Source organism: Sciurus carolinensis, chromosome 2 (genome assembly GCF_902686445.1).
Source record: "Sciurus carolinensis chromosome 2, mSciCar1.2, whole genome shotgun sequence".
Taxonomy (NCBI): domain Eukaryota; kingdom Metazoa; phylum Chordata; class Mammalia; order Rodentia; family Sciuridae; genus Sciurus; species Sciurus carolinensis.
Window position 1 is genome coordinate 109,998,087 of NC_062214.1, and position 23,394 is coordinate 110,021,480.

General features: G+C 40.0%; 1 protein-coding gene and 1 pseudogene across 1 annotated transcript in view; one reads left to right on the top strand and one right to left on the bottom strand.

Moving 5' to 3' along the window:
- LOC124978243 (stAR-related lipid transfer protein 9-like) overlaps positions 1-21,885 on the bottom strand; it is a 71,178-nt gene extending 49,293 nt beyond the window's left edge. Inside the window, exons 1-3 of the mRNA XM_047542427.1 lie at positions 21,754-21,885; positions 18,190-18,259; positions 15,709-15,825 (exon numbers count right to left, since the gene is read on the bottom strand). Of these exons, the coding sequence (XP_047398383.1) occupies positions 15,709-15,825; positions 18,190-18,259; positions 21,754-21,800 (234 nt within the window). The 5' untranslated portion in view covers positions 21,801-21,885. The remainder of the gene's footprint in view (positions 1-15,708; positions 15,826-18,189; positions 18,260-21,753) is intronic.
- Positions 7,826-8,802, top strand: LOC124978242 (talin rod domain-containing protein 1-like; annotated as a pseudogene).
- Positions 21,886-23,394: the final 1,509 nt, after the last annotated feature.

Here is a 23,394-nt window from a genome sequence, read left to right on the forward strand (position 1 = left end):
CTAGTTTATAATGGAGTAAGTAATACAGATTTAACTGAAAGTAAATGATGTGATAAGCACTTAAATTACATTTGGCCATCAATGGCATTTTACAACTGCCTCACAGAAGAACTTTTGAGCATCTGATACTCCAGTGGTCCATATTTATTGACACCTAATCTATTTACTCAGGTTATGTTACAACTAAGAGCTGAAAGTGACAAAGTACTACAGAATTTTAACCTTTAACCTATCTTTCGAGGTTATAAAATAAATACACAGAGGAAGGTAGAATAATATAAAGCAATGAAGAGACCATCATAAGGAAGCACGAATCCAGCTCTCCTTGGGCATTAACTGCCTATAAAACCCCTGTAAATTATATAGCTACTTTGATAAATTGAAGGGATTGCTTAGATTAATAAGCAATGTCTGCAGATCTATTTTTTTTTTGGAGGGGGGGAACCAGGGATTGAACCCAGGGGTGCTTAATTACTTAGCCACATCCCCAGCTGTCAGGGGCGGGCTCTGAGGGCCCCAGAGCCGCACCGTGGCCTGATCTCTAAGATGGCGCCTGGCAGCTTGCCAAACATAGCTGCACTCATATACAAGTTTTAGGAAGTAACTCTGATTGGCTGTTGTACATGAGGCGATCCTGGTATCTGCCTGGAGACTGTTCCTTGATAGGCTGACTTTCCTGGTAGTCTACTCTCTGATAGGCTGATGTTCTCAATATAAGTCTGAGACTTGTGGAATAAAGCCTTTTTGGTTCCTGTGATCAAGAAGAGCGTACGCGTTGTGATCGTCCCCGCGGGCGGTGGGCGATCATAAGTGGTGCCGAAACCCGGGAACTCGAGTTACAAAGAAGGAACTGATCAGGTAAATACAGGGAAAGTAAAGTACAGTCTGGCCAGGTTAAAGTTCGCAGGATAAGCGACGAGTTAAAGTTCACGGGATAAGCGACGGTGTTAAAGTTCGCGGGATAAGCGACGAGTTAAAGTTCGCGGGATAGAGAAAAAGAAAGTTCGCGGGATAAGCGACGGAGATTGAGTGTAAGTGTTTTTGCTTTTGTTTTGCTAGTTAAAGTGCTTTGCATTCTGTTAGTTTAATAGAGAAATATGGGCACTGAAATGTCATGAGTGTGCATGGAAGGTCCCTTAAAGGATTTGCTCCAGGCCAATGGAATTCCTCTTGAAACTAAAACAGCCCGAAACTTTTTACACACAGTGGAAGATATTGCGCCATGGTTCTTGGACGAGGGATTACTGAATATCCCTCAATGGGAGCTTCTAGGGGAGGATTTGAGAGCGACAGAGAGAGTAAAACCATTACCCCTAGGAACCATGGCCATATGGATGTTAGTTAGAGGGTGTTTAGATACTCCTAATACCAAATGCAGAGAGGCCATAAAACAAGGGGAAGAGGTTTTGGAGGAAATAAAAGAGGAAAGGTCTAAAGCATCAGAAAGGGCGTCAATAAGATCAGAGACAGACAAGGAAAATGAAACTGGGTATGAGGATAGTTCAGATGAAGAGGAGGATTTACTATGTAGAACAAAAAATCTTGCTATTACAGGATCTACTAAAGAAAAGATGGGGCAAACACACACCACACATGGTGACCCTGCGCTCTCAGCTCTTAGACTCATGCTGAAGAGTAGCAGCCTTGAGTGGTCTGATACACAGGCGGAAAAAGCCTGGGACACCTTTACTCGGGTGGCCTCTTGGCTTCCCGCTGCTAATCTTTTTGAGTGGTCCACATGGGATCGTGTAGAACAACTTGTTAGGAAGAGGGAAATCAGTTTAGGGGAGGGTCCCCCATTAGGAGTCTGCCCTACGTTATCCGCCCTTAAGGCCTGCTTCTCTCCAGGACCTCCCAAAGGGGGCTCCAAGTTTCTCCCCAAAGAGCTGCCGCCTAAAGAACCGCCGGCTCCTCCCGTTGCATCTCCTTCCAGAAACTTGCCACATAGTAAACAAACCAGCCCAACCATCAGTGGCATGTCCTAGTAAGGAGTATAATAGAGTAGCCCCAGTCCCCACAAATATTGGGAGATAATTGTTTCACACTTTTCAGCATCCAAACCTGAATTGATTACTAACCAGGATTACGGTTAAAATGCCCTAGGCATCAAGTTTCTGCTGGAACATTTTATCCCCTTTCAGATCCAAATCTCAGTCAAGTCTTACATTGAAATGTAAATGGAGAAAGCCTGAAGGCTCAGTAGGAGACCGGTCTCAAACCCAAGAGAGGAAGAAAAAAAAAAAAAGAGCAAAAAGAGTCTTACCTGAACTCCAGCAAAAGTAAATTTTATGGTGCTTTACTAAAGTAATTAATGGCCATATCATTTTTCCCGTATCATTTTTCCAGGACTCTTGTTTTTTTTGAATTCTACATATTTTTTGAGCTCATGACTTTTTTGATCAGTTCTATTTTTTTTTATTCAACTAGAGTTTTTGAACATCTGTTACATTGCATTGGAGATTCACCTATAAAGTTTCAAGGCCTTTGATTTTGTGTTATGTGTATGTCATGCTGTCTGATGTCATGTTTTGTCTGTATCAAAACTGAGCGTCCTAAAATTAAAATTTAAAAATGGATCCAAATATTTTTAATTCACATGATTTAAAAAGGTTCAATTTAATTTGGGTAAACTAATAGAAGTAAAATGTCTTAAATAACTCGCAAGACTTTAGGTGGTCAAATAATAAAATGCTGATGTTAATAAAATGTTTAACATCAATTTTTCTAGGACTTTCCTTCAACAAGAAAAAGATGGCAAATACTGTTCAGGACACTTGTCTGATATCTTGGTTTTTACAAAAGAAGTGACTTAGAGTTGACATGCATGGGATTACTCAAATGTGTTTGTAGAAAAAATTGTTTTGTGTCATCACTAAACTAAAAAAAAGGTTACTAAGAGTTATGTCCTAATAGGTATAATTCTATATACAAAGGGTTCTAAAAGTTTCAACTGTGTTTCAATTAGAGTACTATAAACAACAAAATATTTAATTTTATTAAAATAGAGTAATTTTTTTAAATTCAGAAATTTCATAAGAGTTGTTTCAGAATGTGAACAAAAAGGGGTCAACAGGAAAGAGAAAATAAAGGTTCTGGGTATGGAAATATATTTAGTAAAAGGGAAAAGGAAATGTTTCTGGGTAAGAAAGTGCTTGTGTGATGAAATACATGAGGGTCTAAGTAAGTGCTAAGAAAGTCTATGTAAGTAAAGGGCAAGTTTCAACAAGTTTGCATGTAAATAAGTTGGTTGTATGTATGTGAAACATTTAAAGCTATTTAAGGTTTTTCCTAAGGTGAAATACTAATGTTCTAATATAAACCAAAGTTTAATCTATATGGTAAACTGACATGGTAAAATAACAAGGATTTCTTAGAAACACTAATTTACTCTTAACTTTGTGTCTATTAAGTTTTATTCTTTAGAACAATTAGTCTTAAAAAATAGGGGTTTATACAATTATGGTTAAGCAACTGTTAGAGTATTGTACTACGTTATAGAGTCTAAATTTTTCTTTAAAAACTAAATTTGGTAAGATAAGTGTCAAGGTAATTGTGAAATGGTCACTCTTTGTATATTAAATGTGTTCATATTTTCCAGGTATACAAGTTTTTAAAACAGGGAATTTATCAAGCTGCTATTCTCCAAACTAAACTTATCTGTAATGGTACCCAATAAAACTCTCTTACCCTACCCTGAAGCAGTAGCTCAAGTAATCTTAAAGGCACTTAAATCATCTATCACAGTGTTTGGAATTCATCCAGCTACTATCATTATTCCCTATGATAAGCATCAACTTTCTTGGTTATGTAATTTCATGGATTCTTGGACTGTTGTTAGATGCTCCACTCAAGCTAACTTTGATATTCACTATCCTAAACATCCTTATATACAATTTTGTAGTAATAATTCTGTAATATTCCCAAGAGTTACCTGACAACAACCTATTCCTAAGGCTCCTGTGGTTTTCACTGATGGATCCAAAACAGGGAATGGAGCTATTTGTTATCAAGATAAAGTCCAAACATTCCTTTTCCCTAACTCTTCTGCTCAACAAACAACTCTTAACAGTTCTTGAAGTTTTTAAAATGTTCCCTAATATTCCATTCAATGTTTACTCAGATAGTTTATATGTAGTTCAAGCTCTCAGTAACTTAGAATGTGCAGGGCTTATTGCCTCAAACTCTACTATTTTTCATCCTTTACGGACTTTAACGTGCACATCTCACCCTCAAAAATACTCTTTATAAACAAAAAGGGGGAATAGGGGAGACCTTCAGGTTCCCTAAAGATAAACTTTCTCTTTGCCTCTTTATTTTAAATTTTTTAACTCAGGATAATGAGGGTCGCTCTGCCGCTGAGAGACGTGGCAATCATAAACAACATGATAGAGTGACGGTAAAATGGAAGGATGTTCTTACAGGACAATGGAACAGCCCGGACCCGGTGGTTTACTGGAGCCGCGGCTCGGTTTGTGTGTTTCCACAGGACAAAACATTGCCTATCTGGGTTCCTGAGCGACTAACTTGACCAGTGCCAATGCTACCAACAACTAACTCAGACCAACAAAATGAAGATGCTGAACATACTCCTGATGACCATGATGCTCGTAGCCTTTCCCTCCTTGAACTAATTTACAACTTCTTTTTAGTCTCTTAGGATGCTATCTCTCTCAATGTTGGAATGCTTCTAGGTTCCTGCTGGCAGTCTTAATGTGTGTTCCCACATTCCTACCAGTCCCAGTCTCTGTTACAGATGCGGAATTGCCAGTGTTGGCATCACAGCGGCCGTGGTCACCACAGTAGCAGTCTCTGCAGTGGCAGCCGCAACCGCAGCAGCAGCATTGACACAATCATACAGACAGCAACAACAATCACTTGGCCGAAAATACAGCTGCAGCCTTACAGACTAAAGAGACCCTAAACCAACATCTAACAGCAGGCACACTCCTTGTAAATCAAAGAGTGGACTTACTACAAGAACAAGTGGATATCTTGCAAGAACTTTTGGGACTGGGATGTGTTTATCCTTTAAGAGCAGCGTGTGTCACCCTATTGCTTATAATAACCTTAGCTCTGCGGCTATGTTATCTAAAAATCTCTGTCTACCTTACTGGCAATTGGTCATCTACGTTTGATAATTTAACCAGTCAGCTACGAGCTGAAATACTCAGAGTCAATGCCACCAGGGTTCAAGTTGCATTGGTATCTAAAGCCCTGGGATTGACAAAACAGTGGGCTGGAACAGTAGCTGTTCTGATTATTATCTGCTTACTGACAGCCTATGTTATACACAGCCAAATCAGAGCTCGCCAAGATGCCCGATGTCATCAACGGGCTATAGTACAGACTTTGACAGTCATTGAGACAGGCACATCCCCCCTAGTATGGCTAAGCATGCTGGACCAGTAGTCAAAGACGGGTAAGATCTGTGGAAATGCATACCAACCTAAGACAGGGTTCTGACGCCTGGAGGTCAGAATTCCAATGACAGGTAAGGATGTAATTTGCCATGGACAACCTAAGACAGGCATGGTCCCAAGTCATCTTTTCTTTATTTAAAGAATAAGGGGGAGATGTCAGGGGCGGGCTCTGAGGGCCCCAGAGCCGCACCGTGGCCTGATCTCTAAGATGGCACCTGGCAGCTTGCCAAACATAGCTGCACTCATATACAAGTTTTAGGAAGTAACTCTGGTTGGCTGTTGTACATGAGGCGATCTTGGTATCTGCCTGGAGACTGTTCCTTGATAGGCTGACTTTCCTGGTAGTCTACTCTCTGATAGGCTGATGTTCTCAATATAAGTCTGAGACTTGTGGAATAAAGCCTTTTTGGTTCCTGTGATCAAGAAGAGCGTACGTGTTGTGATTGTCCCCGCGGGCGGTGGGCGATCATACCCAGCCCTTTTTTTTTGAGACAGGGTCTAAGTTTCTTTTGAGATTGGCTTTGAATTTCCAATCCTCCTGCTTCAACATGCTGAGCCACTGGGGTTACAGGTGTGTGCAACCACACCCAGCTGGAGATATTTCTGATTGTCACTGTTGAGGGATTGCTACTGGCATCTAGTGGGTAGAGGCCAGGAATGCTGCTAAATATTCTACAATGCACAGGACATATTCTCACAACAAAGGATTGTCTGGTCAAAATGTCCTGAGCTTGAGAAACCCTGGCATATATGACTACTAAATTCCCTTCAATCTCTAAAAAACTGAGAGACAATGATAAGGCAGCACCAATACTGAACAGGTGACATTCTTGTCAACATCTATAATGTTGCCCAAAATTCCCACCCACAAGGAATATCCCCTGGATATTTCCCTCAGTTATTTGGATATCTCAAATCCATACTACATTTCTAAGGGTGATGACAGTCCTTCTTTAACACCAAGAAGAAGCCAAAGAATAAAAGAGGCACTGGTTTCCAGGGGACTTTGGTCCCTAACTTTTGTAGTTGGAATCAGGGTTTCCAAATCCATAAGAGTTCATTTAGGTGAGCAAATGATTTAAATAAGTCTGAATCAAAGTCAGAAGAAGATGTGATACATACAACAGCAGAAATGAACCTCAAATACATCATGCTAAGTGAAAGAAGCCTAACTCAAATAACTACATACTACATGAGTTCATTTACATGATACTCTGGAAGAGACAAAGCTGTAGTCAGGGAAAAAAAATCAATAGTTGACAGGGGCTGGGGACCGGAAAGATAAGACTGCAAAGAGGCATGAAGGAATTTCTGGGATGACGGATTGTTTAACATACTGATTGTAGCACAGGTTATATACTCGTGTTTATCAAAATTCATAGTTGTATACTGTACACTAAAAAGGTGAATTTTACTGTATATAAATTATACTTCAATGATTCTCATCACCAAATATGATCACAAATCCTGGAGAGAGGATGAGATAAATAACATTGTAAATTCTTTCCTCCCAAGTCCTGTGACTTTATGACATTCTGCCTCTTTTACTCCTCATGGTTTTAAAGACACAGTAATTAGGATTAACTCGGGGCTCTGATTTCTGTGTTAAAGCAATGAGGACTCTTGAGTGAATCATGAGGCTATGAGTCCCGTCACCATTCTAGCACTTCTGGCCCTACTCCAGCCTTTGACAGAAGTTCCCTTCCTTCTTTGTCCTATTCGGAGTCCTTTTGGGACCAGTGAGGGACTCAGATAATTAATAAATAAGCCAGAATAACCTCAGGAGACACAAGTTTTATCTCTCTGCACAGGCTTCCTGTCTGGATTCCATTTGATCTTGCCATTAACTTTCAAATCAGGCAAGGGAAGAATCATTTAGGAATTCCTCTCCTCCATGGTCTTTTGGGCTTCCACTAGATACTTATACAATTAAACCATGTAAATGTAAATTAAGCCTCACACAAAATCCATATTAGTATCAGCTTACTGATACTAATATACATACATAAGTTTTGTTTTAACACATATATACCTGCTCCAAGATTACTGATTTATCACATTTTACATAAAATAGCTAATTATTCTTATGTATGTACATTACTGACCGTAAGTATGCTTATGGGAGCTCTGAAACAGCTATCGGAATGTTATTTTCTGCTAATAGACCACTATTTTCTTTGCCACAAATACAGTCACTATGGTGGACTGATGTAGGAATTGTATCCTCTCTTACTGAGAATCAGTTCCTTTCCTGGTTCTTCTTGGAAGATTCCAATGGAAAAGTTACAAATATCAGTAACTAGATATCTTACCCACATTGAGTGCTGGGATAAAAATCAAGGGCCACAACAGCAGTGGTGGTGGTAGTGGGGTCCCCAGTTGCAGGTCAGTGCTCCCAAGGCACAATGGCTAGGGGCAGTGCTGGGAAGTCACTGGTGAGGTGGCTTCTCTGGCTGCTGCTGAGAGCATGGTACGTAGGGTCAACTCACAGTCTCGGAAGAGACTGGTGTCAAGGGCAAGATGTAGCTTGTGGCCGATCTGCTTCTGTTGCTCAGAAAGGCTCAGCTGGTGCTCTTGTGCTGGCATAGAGTCCTTTGAACAGAGCCAGGACATCATCATCATGTGTACCAAGAGGCTCTCCATCCTCACCCACAACATGCAGAGCCAGCTTAACAGGGGCCACTTTGCAGAGGCCAGGGACAGTCTAGTGGAGGTGGGTGATCTGGTGGTGTTACTGACGGAGGGCTCAGTCCACACCACTATCTGGCTGCAGTGGCCACATCTGGCACTCAACCTGCACAGCAAGGCCTGGTGGACCCCACCTCATGACATGCTATCACAGGTACTACAAGCCCCCCACAGGCCAATATGACTCCACAGTTGCTGCTGGAGGTGTCGCAGGGCTTGTGTCATGGGACCGCTTTTGGCACGAGCAACTCAAGCTGGGCATCTAGTGCAATAGCACAAGTGCAACGGTGCTGGCTTGCCTATGCGAGGTGAAGGTGGCACCCAGTGAACTGGCCAGCAGCCACTGCATGCTCTTTAGCAGGTCCCTGGTGCAGGCTGTGAGTGCGCTGGTGGGCATGGCCACCAAGCTGTGCAATTCCTGGGTCACCTGGCAGCTGCGTGTGCTGAAAACAAGGTGGTGCAGACCATCATCCTGGGTGGTGCCATGACCGTGGTGTCAGCCTGTGTGCTTCTGACCCCAAAATCCTCAGGGATCTGGTGCAGCACCCAGACTGGGGCACCAAGATGTCAGACCATAGGAAGAGGCTGAGGAACTCAGCCTGCATCATGTCTGAAAGCTGCACCCTGCTATCTCAGACTTTGAGAGATCTTCACCAGTACTTCACCACCAATGAATTCCAATTCTGTGAATTAGCAACTCCACATCCCATACCCCTTCTGCCACATGCAGGATAAAGGAAGACACATTCTCTTTTCCTCTCCATTTATACCAAAGAAATCATAGGTGACTCCTTCCCCATGTTAAATGCCCAGGAGGAATCTTCCAGAAGTCAGGGTCATGCACACAACTCACATGCATCAGAGCACAGGTGTCAAGCAGTCCACAAGGAGTAGGGAATGGAAAATGGGTAATCTGCAGGCTGTGATTTTACCATATCCCTGTCCCTCAACTGAATTTTATTATTAATTGGGCAGGAAGAAGGTCATGGATTCATTTCTTCTTTTTTATTTTAATTAAAAGAAAGGTTATCTCAGTTTTCACTCCTTAGACAGTATGTAGTAGCTTTTTTTTGTATGTTGCTTTTATTTTAGCAGTCATGTTGAATTAGGAGTACATTTGGTGTGGAAAGAGTATAATCTTGCCATGTGATTTGCAAATGGGGAGAAAGCTACTGTGACCATGTTTTATTTTTAATTTACATCATACAGTGATTTTTTCCTCCAATGTCGTTTTTACATTCCATGTATTGGTGTATTTATTTCATCTATTAAAATGCTATGTTTCTATTGACAAAATAAAAAGTTGATTCTTTGAAAAAATAAATAAAACTGATAAACTCCTAGCTATGCTAATGAAGAGAAAAAGATAACTCAAATTACTAAAATACATGATGGAAAAGGAAATATAACAATACAGAAGATAATTAGAAACTACTTTAAAATTTATACTCCAATAAAATAGCAAATCTTGAAGACATCGACAAATTTATAGACATATGAACTACGCAAACTGAATCAGAGGACAAACACAATTTAAACAGATGGATTACAAATAATGAAACAGAAAAGCCATCAAAAGCCTACCAAACAAGAAAATCCTAGGACTCTACTATAGAGTAATAGTAACAAAAAAACAACCTGGTATTGGCACCAAAATAGACAGGTAGACCAATAGTACAGGATAGAAGACACAGAAACATACCCACATAAGTACAGTTATCTCATACTAGACAAAGGTGCCAAAAACTTACAATGGAGAAAAGATAGCCTCTTCAATAAATGGTGCTAGCAAAACTGGAAATCCATATGCAGTAACATGAAGTTAAACCCCTCTCTCTCATCCTATACAAAATTCAACTCAAAATGGATCAAGGATCTAGGAATTAGGCCCAAGACCCTTCACCAAATAGAAGAAACAGTAGGCCCGAATCTCCATCACATTGGCTTAGGACCAGACTTCCTTGACAAGACTCCCATAGCACAAGAAATAAAAGCAGGAATCAATAAATGGCATAGAGTCAAACTAAAAAGCTCTTTCTCAGCAAAGGAAACAATCAATAATGTGAAGAGAGCCTACAGAGTGGGAGAAAATCTTTTCCACATATACTTCAGACAGAGCACTAATCTCCAAAGTTTATAAAGAACTTAAAAAACTTTACACGAAAAATACAAAGAACCCAATCAATAAATGGACTAAGAAAATGGGCAGACCCTTCTCAGAAGAAGATATACAGGTGATCAACAAATATATGAAAAAGTGCTTACATCTCTAGTAATTAGAGAAATGCAAATTAAAACCACCCTAAGATTTCATCTAACTCCAATTAGAATGGCTATTATCAAGAACACAAGCAATATTAAGTGTTGGCATGGATGTGGGGAAAAAGGCACACTCATACATTGCTGGTGGAGTTGCAAATTGGTGCAGCCACTCTGGAAAGCAGTATGGAGATTCCTCAGAAAACTTGGAATGGACCACCCTTTGACCCAGCTATCCCACTCCTCGGTTTATACCCAAAGGACTTAAAATCAGCATACTACAGTGATGCAGCCACATTGATATTCATAGTTGCCCAATTCACAAAACAGAATTATGGAACCAACCTAGATTCCTTCAATTGATGAATGGATAAAGAAAATATGGTATATATACATAATGGAATATTCCTCAGCCATAAAGAAGAATAAAATTTTGGCATTGGTTGGTGAATGCATGGAGTTGGAGAATATCATGCTAAATGAAATGGGCCAAGCCCAAAAAACCAAAGGCGGAATGTTTTCTCTGATAAGGGGATCATGATACTTAATGTGGGTGGTGGAGGGTGGCAAGAGAAGAATGGAAGAACTTTGGATGGTACAGAGGAAAATGGGGGTGGGAGGATGTGGGGGAAGGAAAGATAGTAGAATGTGACAGAAAGTATTACCCTATTATATATGTGATTACATGAATGGTGTGAATCTACATTGTGTACAACCACAGAAATGAAAAGTTGTACACCATTTGTGTATAATGAATCAAAATGCATTCTATAAAAATAAAAAAGATTTTAATAAAAAAAAAAAAAAGAAAGAAAGAAAAGCCCAGGACCAGACCGGACAGATTTTCAGCCAACTTCTACAAGACCTTCAAAGAAGAATTAATACCAATACTCCTCAAAGTATTCCATCAAATAGAAAAGGAGGGAACCCTTCCAAACTCATTCTTTGAGGCTAATATCACCCTGATGGCAAAACCAAAGACACATCAAAGAAAGAAAACTTCAGATCAATATCCCTGATGAATACAGCACAAAAATTCTCAATAAAATTCTGGCAACTTGCAAACAAAAACATATCAAAAAGATAATGCACCACGATCAAGTAGGGTTCATCCCAGGGATGCAAGGTCAGTTCAACATTAATGAAAATCAATAAACATATTTAATCACATCAATGGACTTAAAAACAAGAATCATATGGTCATCTCAATAGATGGAGAAAAGGCATTTGACAAAATACAGCACCCCTTCATGCTCAAAACACTAGAAAAACTAGGGATAGTAGGAACATACCTCAACACTGTAAAAGTTTTATATGCTAAACACAAAAAAAACAACAGTCTCAAAGGGAAAATTGAAAGCATTCCCTCTAAAAACTGAAACAAGACAAGGATGCCCTCTTTCACCACTTCTATTCAACACCATCCTTGAAACTCCAGCCAGAGAAATCAGACAGGAGTAAGAAATTAAAGGGATACAAATAGGAAAAGAAGAACTCAAACTATCACTATTTGCCAAAAACACAATTCTATATTTAGAAGATCCAAAAAATGCCACCGGAAAACTTCTAGAATTAACAAATGAATTCAGCAAAGTAGCAGGATATAAAATCAACACTCATAAATCAAATGTATTCATATACATCAGTGATGAATCCTCTGAAAGAGAAAATAGGAAAACTACCTCATTCACAATAGTCTAAAAAAAAAAAAGGTAATATACTTGGGAACCAATCTAACAAAAGAAAAAAGACCTCTACAATGAAAACTACAGAACACTAAAGAAAGAAATTGAAGAAGACCTTAGCAGATGGAAAGACCTCCCATACTCCTGGATACGCAGGATTAATATTGTCAAAATGGCCACACTATAAAAAGTGTTATAAATTGAAGAAGACCTTAGCAGACGGAAAGACCTCCCATACTCCTGGATACGCAGGATTAATATTGTCAAAATGGCCACACTATCAAAAGTGTTATACAGATCCAATGCAGTTGCAATTAAAATCCCAATGACATTCTTCATAGAACTAGGGAAAGTAATCAAGAAATTCATTTGAAAAAATAAGAGACCCAGATCCTTAGCAAGAAGAGTGAAGCAGGAGATATCACAATACTAGAACTTAAACTATACTACAGAGCCATAGGAATAAAAACAGCACCTTATTGGCATCAAAATAGACACATAGACCAATGGTATAAGATAGAAGACACAGAGACAATTCCACAAAAATACAGCTATCTCATCCTAAACAAAGGCGCCAAAAACATTCACTGGAGAAAAGATAGCCTATTCAACAAATGGTGCTGGGAAGATTGGAAATCCACAAGTAACAGAATGAAATTAAACCCCTATCTCTCTCCCTGCATGAAACTCAACTCAAAGTGGATCAAAGACTTAGGCACTAGAACAGAGACCCTGCACCTAAAAGAAGAAAAAGTAGGCCCAAATCTTCATCATGTGGGCTTAGGATCTGACTTCCTCAACAAGACTCCTAAAGCACAAGAAGAAAAATCAAGAATAAATGGGATGGATTCAAACTAAAAAGCTTCTTCTCAGCAAAGGGAACAATCAATAACATGAAGAGCGAGCCTACAGAATGGGAGAAAATCCTTACCACATGCACCTCAGATAGAGCATTAATCTCCAGGATATATAAGAACTCAAAAAACTAACAGCAAAAAAAAAAAAAAAAAAAAACAAGTAATCCAATTAATAAGTGGGCAAAGGAACTGAAAGACACTTCGCAGAAGAAGAAATATCAATGGTCAAAAAAAATATGAAAAAATGCTCAACATCTCTAGCAATTAGAGAAATGCAAATCAAAACTACCATTTCATCTCACTCCAATCAGTGACATGGAGTTATCAACAATACAAGCAACAGTAAATGTTGGCAAGGATGCACGGGAAAAGGTAAGCTTATACGTTGCTGATGGGACTGCAAATTGGTGCAACCACTATGGAAAGCAGTGTGGAGATCCCCCAGAAAACTTGGAATGGAACCACCATTTGACCCAGCTATCCTACTCCTCAGTTTACATCCAAAAGACTTAAAATGAGCATACTACAACCACAACAATGCTTATAGCAGCTCAGTTCACAATAGCTAAACTATGGAACCAACCTTTATCCAATGAATGGATAAAGAAAATGTGGTTCATACAAAATGGAGTATTACTTAGCCTTAAAGTAGAATGAAATTATGGATTTGCTGGTAAATGGATGGAGAATATCATGCTAAGCAAAATAAGCCAATCTCCAAAAACCAAAGGCCAAATGTTTACTGTGCAGATGCTAATTCACAACAGCGGGCAGGGTTGGGGAAGAATAGAGTTACTTTAGAATAGGTAGAGGGGAGTGAAGGAAGGGGAGGGGTATGGGGGCAGGAAGGATGGTAGAAGGAAGCTGACATTATTACCCTACGTGCATATATGATTATACAACTGGTGTGATTCTACATCATGTACAACCAGAAGAATGAGAAATTATATTCCATATATGTATGATGTGTCAAAGTGCATTCTACTGTCACATATAACTAAATAATTCACAAAAAATTTTTTTAAATGTTATAATTTTCAAAATAAATAATAAATAAAATCAAGGGCCACAAGACAAGCATGAACCTGCCAGTGTCCTCACAGTCTAAAGGACAGAGAAAACCTGGTAGGGGTTAAGTAATGTTCACTTTTCTCCTGAGTATTTACAGCAAACACATTGATACACAGGTAAGATACTCATATTATAACAGAAGGGGCCCAAAGAGATAACAAAACCAATAGTGCACATAGGGTCTTGTTTCCATATGCTCCCCACAGAAGGGAAGAATGGAATAATTACACTTCCATGATTTAGAACTATGCAGTCACTTTTAGCAGTCTGCATTAGCTGAAAATCAGTACTATCTCCCCTGAGTAACTCAAATTTGATAATATTGCTCCCTTGGCATGAGTATAAAAGTTTAACAAAAGATAAATACTTAGTAGAAAACAGGACTCTGACTTTTTATTCAAAGGCAATGGTTGTCCCCTCAAATTATTACCAATGGTACTTCATAAGGATATATTCCTATAGTGTTCTTTCTTTCATATGTATTATTATACCTAACCATGAAAGGCCAAATAAATGTTGTTTTTTTTAATTTAGGGATAGACTTTCACATAGAACCTTATGGTTGTTGTCTGTGGTCACAGAATTGAAAGAGGCAAGGCTTGCTGATCATAATGGGGACTGAAGAGAGGCCTTCAACAGTGCTCAAAGCAATAGCATGTTGTATTTTCCCAGAAACAAAATGTCCAATAGACCCCTGCTCAAAGCAATAGCATGTTGTATCTTCCCAGAAACAAAAATGTCCCACAGACCCGCTGCTCAAAGCAATAGCATGTTGTATCTTCCCAGAAACAAAAATATCCTATAGACCTGCTGCCAGACTTCCAGCTGTCTTAGAAAACTGAGAGATCCAAGGACTATGAGGCACAGGAAGAGTGGGTAACAGCTCAGCTGGTAAAGATTTGGCTCGTCCTCTCAATCCTCAGATAATAGATCAATAGGATTTGCCTCTTACATACCTTGCAGGATCAAAAACTAGCAGTCTACCATTTCACACTCTGCCTAGGAGCACAAGTATAATACTAAGGCTCAAAGAAGACACTAGCCCCTTGGATTCTCGGGCCCTTCTGTTGCACAAACAAGTCAAGGCCATGTTTAAGGTGAGCACCATTTACTTATCATAGAATAAAAACACCCCCTGAGCTAATTAATACCCACCTAAATCAAGCTGAGGCCCAAGCCTAAAAATATACCAGTCAGTTTTCATGCCCTGATCAAGTATTCTTTTCTTACTTCCTTTGTTCCTTCTGGACCTGATGCCTCTTACTATCATCCTCAGACCAACACATCATTAGTTCTGACCAAATTATCTTAAGTGAAAATAACCAGGGCCCAGATTCCATGCTAATTTACTATCATCCATTGTATGAGGAGACATACAATGAGATTTCTGCATTTGAAAGAAGTTCTTTTGTTAACACTACCGTGGAAATTATTACTTGAAAAGATAAAGGTTTTTCTGTGTATTGCTTTAAGTGGTGCTGGGGATCAAACCAAGAGCATCTATGCTAGGCAAGCACTCTATCACTGAGCCACAACTCAAGCCCATCAATGGTTTTTTGATGTACTAGAGTTTTTTCTTTTTGAAAATCCATCAGTTTCTATTAAATTAAAGTACCATTTCAGTATTTTCAATTGGTGCAATTATGCCATTAGGACCATGACAAATATCTTTATAATAAACATTTAAAAGAGAGGGACTAAAGAAAGAAAAGTGACAAATGACATTACCACATCTTGAGATGCATACTGAGGGTCTTCTGGGTTGACTGACCAGTAGCAATAATCAAAGTTGAATGCCACAACCTTCTCCCGGGAGTCTCCAAAGCTATCTGGTCGATCATCCACCTAAAATCAAACATAGAATCCATTGTCTTCTCTACTATAATATCAGACACAGGCCAGTGGCACTTGATTACTCACACTATAACTAGAGAGACCTGGACTAGTCATAGAATGTTTATGAAAGCTATTGTCAAAAGAAAAAAAAGGTAACTTTTATCTCCATCTCAATGGGCATAAATAAAGCCCCAGAGAACTAAATATACATATCAACCATCATGTATTGTCTTCGTATGCAACAACCTTAGGAGATATAGGACAGCTTGAGAGAAAAAGTCTCTCCCTCTCCAGGCAGCTTCATCACTATCATTTCCTCTCTATATATCTCTGCAGAATATACTGGGAGTACATGAGTAGTTCAGCTTCTACACCTGGCAGATTCCATCAACCTGGAGCTTTCCCTGAGGTTCCTGGGGTACCCACCCCCAGGAAATTAGAAACCATGTTGGAAAGAAGAGCTAGGAACAATCCAACTGCCCAAGGCAAAGCCAGAGTTGGAACTGCACTGAATTCTGAATACTGGGGAGAATGTATTGTTCACAGAAATACCTTGTGTTAATATTTAAATTCAGACTCTGACAGGGAAAGAACCCTGGCATTAGCCATCAAAAACTACAGAAGCAAAAAAAAAAAAACCAAACAAACAACAACAACAAAAAAACTACAGAAGCAGCACTGAGTGCACTGGTGTACACTTGTAATCCCAGAAACCTGGGAGGCTGAGGTAAAAAACTGCAAGTTTGAGGCCAGCCTGGACAACTTAGTGAGACCCTGTCTCAAAATAAAAAATAAAAGTGCTGGGGATCATCAGTACTTAAAAAACAAACAAACAAACAAACAACAAAACACTGCAGAAGAATGAGTTATCAGAATGAGTAAGAGATTGTTAGTGGATAACTGACCTTAGGGAAATAAGCAGCCAGAGGAGGTGTTTAGAGGCAGATAAAGTTGAGCGTGGCTGAGATTTATTCTTACGAACCAAAAATATGAGATCTTAGAACAAAACAGCTGAGTGATTAGGCAACAGAGTTATAAATAAGATACAGCAAAGAATAAAATAAAGGTCCTTTGTTTCCAGGGAGCTCACATTGAAAGTTTGACAGTCCCATTCTCTTTTAGCAGGGAGCTACTGACAAGGGAAACAGATCACATCACTGAAATAACAGAAGCGGGCATGGTTCTAAGGCCTAGGATCCAGATAACCCTCATACTTGCCACTCAACTTCCTCACGCTCTTAGGAATGCTGGCTTCCACTTGCAAGCTGACTATAGCAGTAGTCACATGGTCAACTTCCCCAATCTCCACTCCTCAAAAGTGCACAAAAGGAAGAACCCTTCCATTTTTTTGCTCCTCTGATAAACATTGGAAGAGGTGGAGGAAATTAGTTCTAGGAGTGGCTAAGCAGGGAGGAAGGGAATTTCCCATGTCTGTCCAATTGGGACTCAAAGTTCAGTCAGATCTGTGAAAGAAAACCTGTAACAAGACTCAGGGTAGTAACTGACTCCCTTCTGGGATCTGAAGGCTGTACTTGGACCTCCGTATGGCAAAAGTAAATCCTGCATGATTAGGTGCATTCTAAAATTCCTAATAATATCTCTTGATAAAATGATTACAGTTGAGAGGCTTGGGACAAAGTCTCACTAATGGTCAGATGAGCAAAAGAGACATACAGATTGCCCCTGGCATGATTTAAGCTAATCACGGCCTCCATAACATCCTCAGTGTTTATTTGCAAAGCAGTTACCAGTTTCCAAAATGGCTGCACCCGAATATATATGTATGTATATGTATATGCATGTGTATAATGCATGTGTTATAATGTGTATATAACATATACATGATATGTATATAATATGTATATGTATATAATGTGTATGTTATATAAATATATATATAAGTATAAATAAAAAATACATATATATTTTCCCCCCACCCTGCCAGTACTGGGGATTGAATACAGAACCTTACACATGCCAGGCAAGTGCGTCACCAATGATCTACATCCCTAGTCCTTTTTATTTATTTTTCAAATTTTGAGACTGGGTCTTCTAAGTTGCCCAGCTGGCCTCAAACTTGTGATTCTCCTGCTTTAGCCTCCTGAGTAGCTAGGTTTATAAGCATGCACCACCCAGGCCCAGCTCTATTTGCTATGTGATAGAACTTAGGCTGTAGTAGCCCACATTCCCTGCCCTTTTCATCTTATTTTAAAATTTGCTTTATGATTGGTCCAGTTCTTCCTACAATTCTCCTTATCTGCTCCTCCCTTCCTCACTCTAAATACATCCATATACACATTTTTCACCCCAGAAGCCCCTGTAACAATTTTAAGTCCTCAGTGGAAAGTAAATGGAAAACAATTTCAGGCTTACCTTTAAATTCTTGATCTTTGCCACTTTGTCATTAACTTCCACAATAATTCTTCCCCCTTCTTTGGTCTCCCTAGAAATAAGACCCCAAACCACATGAGAATAAACATTACTTTTGCTTTTTTAAAAAAAAAAAAATCACAGAGAAGCTCAGATCAGCACTAGGGGAACAAATTTTTCCCTGTAAGTCAAGTGCCTTTCTCCATAAAAAAACTATAAGCGTCCTATCAAGGACTCCCATAGATGGTATGCTTCCCTAGATCATTACAGTTTAACTCCAGGACAGTTAATAGTCACCATTTATTGCACATGCCTGAATGTGCAAGATATTATATTAGGTGCATGACATACTATACTTCATCCTACCTATCCTCTACTCTTCTGATAAAACTTAATGTATTTTCACTTTCACAGATGAAACACTAAAGCTTAGAGAAATTACATTACTTGTCCAAGGTCACACAACTAGCATGGGCAGAACCAGGATTTAAATCCAGACTTGTCTGACCACAAAACCTGAGCTTTTAACTATAGCTCAGATATCAGGCTTGGAAACCTTAGAAAGTATTCTTGGCCCCACATATAACATTTTCATCTTCTCTGGGATTTTGAGTATAGGTATGAAAAGGTGTGGAAGTCGTCTCTGTTGAGACACTGAAACATAGTTCCCAAATCCTTTCCTTAGATCTTCTTACAGCAGAATGAGAGTCAAAATCCTTAAGAATTTTCCTATGTTGCACTTATGTGGTAACACTGCTAACACTAACTCTTGTTCATTCTTTAAGGTTAAAGGTTTTGAATAAGTCCATAAACTGCCGACATCAAAATTATGGGGATTAGGAGAAGTCCTAGTTAAATCAAATTTGTGGTTGGGGGGCAGGAATAACAAATTTACAGTATAACAAGATCGCCAGGTGGTTTTTATGTATACTATAATCTGGTAATCACTGCTCTAGAGAGGAACAGAACCAAAGTGTTACCACTTGATATTTATTCCTTTGAAAAACTTAAAAAGAAAACACAGCTAAGTGCAGGGACCAGATGAATAAAAACAGTCACTAAAACTCATAGAGCTTCACTTTATTAGGCACTTAAAATGAGCCAGGCTCTAAGTATTTTCAATGTATTCTTTTATTTAATTTTCATTTAAAAAATGAAGTGGCTCTCCTAGTTCACAGATTTTAAAAAGAAAAAAAAAAAGAAAAGTTATATAGTGTATGAGAAGTAATTTTTCACAGGTCAGGGTGAATTGTTGCAGAGTCTACAGAACTCACAGAACCATTCAATGCTGAATGGTTTTAGATTGAAAAGGGGCAGGATCTCATAATGAGAAAGAGAATTCTGATTATGGAAACAACCATGTGGTAGAGGGAATGACATCGAAATCACTTCCTACATTATTTTATTCAGGGGCTGGTTCTAGTCCTAATGAGTAGAGGAGCATTTTAGAAAGAAGTACAACTTTCCTGTAATCTCAGGAAGCAGCAATGTGGTTTAGTAAATCTATCTTGGTTTTATCTGCTTTTAAACCTTAAACACCACCATTTTCTCATCTGGAAAAACAAAAAATGTAAACTTGGGTCAGACGATCTCCAAAATTTCTTCCCAAGAAAAACATAAGATCCAATGACTTTGTTAACTGAATCTGTGCCAATGACTTATTTGAAGGTTGGAACAAACTACCAATCAGCATACACCCCCACATGCAGAACAGTCTTTGCCGAAGACAGTGGAAGTTAATACCTTGGAGCAAATCTGCAGGATTTGCTCTCTGCAGGATTCTGTGGGAAGAGGAGAGTCATCTAGGTTCTTATTTGGGTTGCATTGGATTTTTCTGTATCTGTGTCTGAATCTGTGGTCCTGAAACTCCAGCCTGCTACAATCTGCTCACAACTGAAGGTCAGCAGTCTTGGCATTCTTCCACTTATTCTCAAGGGACTTCACTTGAACTAAAAGTAAATAAGTTTTGTGCTCTTCTTTCTACTTTTGATGGATGAAGATATGTTATTCTCTATCATGCTATAATAACAATCCAATTTCAACACCACTTTCTTAATCTAATCCATGGTATTTTAAATTCGTAGTTCCTAAAGAACTAAGAAATTACTGCTAGGAGTGGTCAGTGTTGTTATCCTGAGAATCCTAATAAGAACCGTTTTGGAAAAAGAGGAGTTACCACAGGCAATCTCCAGGATAGCAGCTATACCTATGAATCCCTAGTCATAAGTCACCACATCTAGTTATGCAAAGGCAGATGTCATAAGTCATTTACCAATCAAAACACAGCAGTTTAGGTACCTGCTGCTTTTCTTTCTGTATAGTACCTCTTTTGCCTTCTTCCTATTCTCTTTTCTCTCTTTCCTGCATCTCATTACTCTCCTAATATTCTGTCAATTAGAAGACTTTTCTTCAAAGTCAATCACCTCTATATGTGGACCAACGTAATTAACCAATTATACCAAATTTTGTTATGGGAGACAGAGTCTTTCTTTTTGTTTTGTTTTGCAGTGCCAGAGATTGAATCTGGTTCCTTGTACATGATAGTCAACCATTCTATCATTAAGCTATATTCCCAGCCTGAGACAATGCCTTTCTTACTATTCTGTACAATTATCAAGTCATCTTATGTCCTCGAAAATTTTAAACTTCTCAAATAATTCCAATATGTGCTTTCCAACCACACTCTGCCAGTTTTACTGCCTATCACTCACCTCCCTCCCCGCAAACCCTCTCAACCAAAACTAATCTGTTTCCTAATAGCCTAAATCCTTTTCATTTGGTGTTCTTACTCCAGCAGAGGGCCCTCTGCACTTTTTCCACCTGTCAGCAAACTAAAAGATCTTTAAAAAACAGTTTGAACACCAACTCTTCTGCAAAGTCTTACCTGACTCCCCAAAGGTCTGAGTGAAAAATTAGAGGAAAAGAGAAGGAAATATGGCTGGACACAGGATGCCTAAAGGGCTTAAAGTTGCAAGATCAGATTCACTCCTGAGGAGCTGAGGATGTGGAAGGAAAGGGTTAGAGTAACTTCCTTTACTTCAGTTCTCTTTGATCAGGTCAGCTGTTGAGCGCAAACTGAAACCACAATCTCTCTGGTCCTCTATTTTCCTCTCAAGCCCTTACAATCTGCTTTTCTCCACATCCTCGCAGCAGAAAACTATGCGCACCCTTTTGTCTCAGTCCTTAAGGGTTATTCCAGGGACACCAAGAAGAGAGACTGCCCACTCCTCTCCAAATCCTTTACAATCTGTCGAAGGAGAAAGGCCCAATCCTGAGCCTCAAGACTTAAGCCATGGTCCTTCGAAACCCCTGGCTGGCAGGACGCCAGCACTGCGCACACAACACGGGGCTTCCCTGAAGTCGCCTGGGAACTGCTCTCCTGCAGATCACGACGCGAAAGTTCGACTCGAGGCCCTGTCCCGCCAAGCCTTTACGGCTTCCGAACCCTGAGTCCCTGGGTCACTCTGTGTCTTATTTCTCCGCGCCAGAATCTCCTTGAGAGGGAATGGGGCCCTCGCGCTCCTCTGAGTTCTGACGCCTCAGGCGCCCCCTCCTGCACAAACTCACCGCTTGCTGAGGGGCCTGACCCTCACGGCCACCCGCACATTCGCCATCCCTCGGTCACGACACAAACCCCGGAGGTCCTTCCAGTCTATGCATCCCTAGCCTAGCCAGAGCCAGGGCCAGGGCCAAGCCCAGCCCCAGCCGACCCCACCCGCCCCACGCGCCTCCCGCGACGCCCCCGCCCAAATCCGCGCCACTGCCCAAGAGGGGCGGTGCCGGCTGAGCCTCATCCAATCCTGAGCCAGGTAGGCGGGAGGACGCTCGACCGCCCCTCCCCTTTCCACCCGGCGAGCCGTCGAAACTAGCAGGCGGTGCCGGCAGAGTTCAGACTGGACCTCACTGCGCGCTAGCCTTTGTTCTCGTACTTGGTGTCCATACTATATCATCAAGTAAATCTGTTAAATTTTAATTAATGCTCAAACGCTTATAATCTGCTAAGTATTTTTGTTTGCTGTGTTGGTATGAGCTGTCAGTGCTATGGCAAAAAAGAAATGGGCAGAAACCGCTTTCCAGCAAGGAGTATTTGGTATATGAAGAGAATTTTAAGTGTTGAGCTTCCCTCCATTGTCCCGGAACCTCACGGCCACCTTGGCAGCGTTTGTAGTAGCAGAGGAAGTACTGTCTTATCAGAATTAGTTAATTTGCAGAGGTACAAAGTGTCAAGCGCTGATCTAAGGCGCAGATACAGTGACGAACAAAACAAAGTCCCTGCCTTCTTGGAAATTAGAATCTGCAAGGAAGGAGAAGGAGACAAATACCTAAATATATAACATACCAATGGTGTACAGTGAAAAAAACAGGGTGGGGAACCAGGCGCGGTGACCCACGCCTGTAATCCGAGCCACTCTGGGGGCTGACGCAAGAACATCACAAGTTCAAGGCTAGCTTGCTCATCAACTTAAAAAGACCTTGTCTCAAAATTTAAAACAAAAAAAAGAAGGGAAAAGGGCTGGGCATGTAGCTCAGTGGTACAGCGCCCCCACCGGATTCGATCTCTGGTACGCAAAAACAAATAAGGAAAGAAAACTAATAGTCTTTTGTGTATATGAAGGGCGAAAAGTGCTATTGTGCATAGGATCTTCCGGAAAGTCTTCACTAATAAGGGGACATTTGAGTAGATCTGAAGAATACAAGAGAGGGAGTCATGCAGATACTCAATTATTTAACAAATATGTCCTAAGTAAGCTCCTAGGCATTGTTCTAATCACTAGGGACAAAACAGTGAAGAAAATAGGCAAAACCTCTCAGCTCATGGAGCTGAGACAGAGAGACTAATGATAAGTAAACCTATTTAAGTAAAATGTATATCAGATTAGCTAAGAATAAAAATAAATCAGGATAGGGAGTAGGAATGGGCTATGAAGCTTCAGATAATATGACCAGGGAAGACTTCAATAACAGTGACAGTTAAGAAAAATATGAAGGATATAAAAGAGTTGGGCTACTATCCAGAAGAAAGGCAGACACAGGGACAGGCCTGAGCTTAGAGACAGACTGAAATGCTAAGACCACAGAAGAAAGCCAGGGCAGGTAGAATGGAGTGAGGTGGAGAATCATGGAAGTAGCATGAGGGTATGGTGTAGTCTTTGGATTTATTCTCAAAGAGCTGGGAAACCATAAGAAATGTTGGAGGAATCGAGCAAA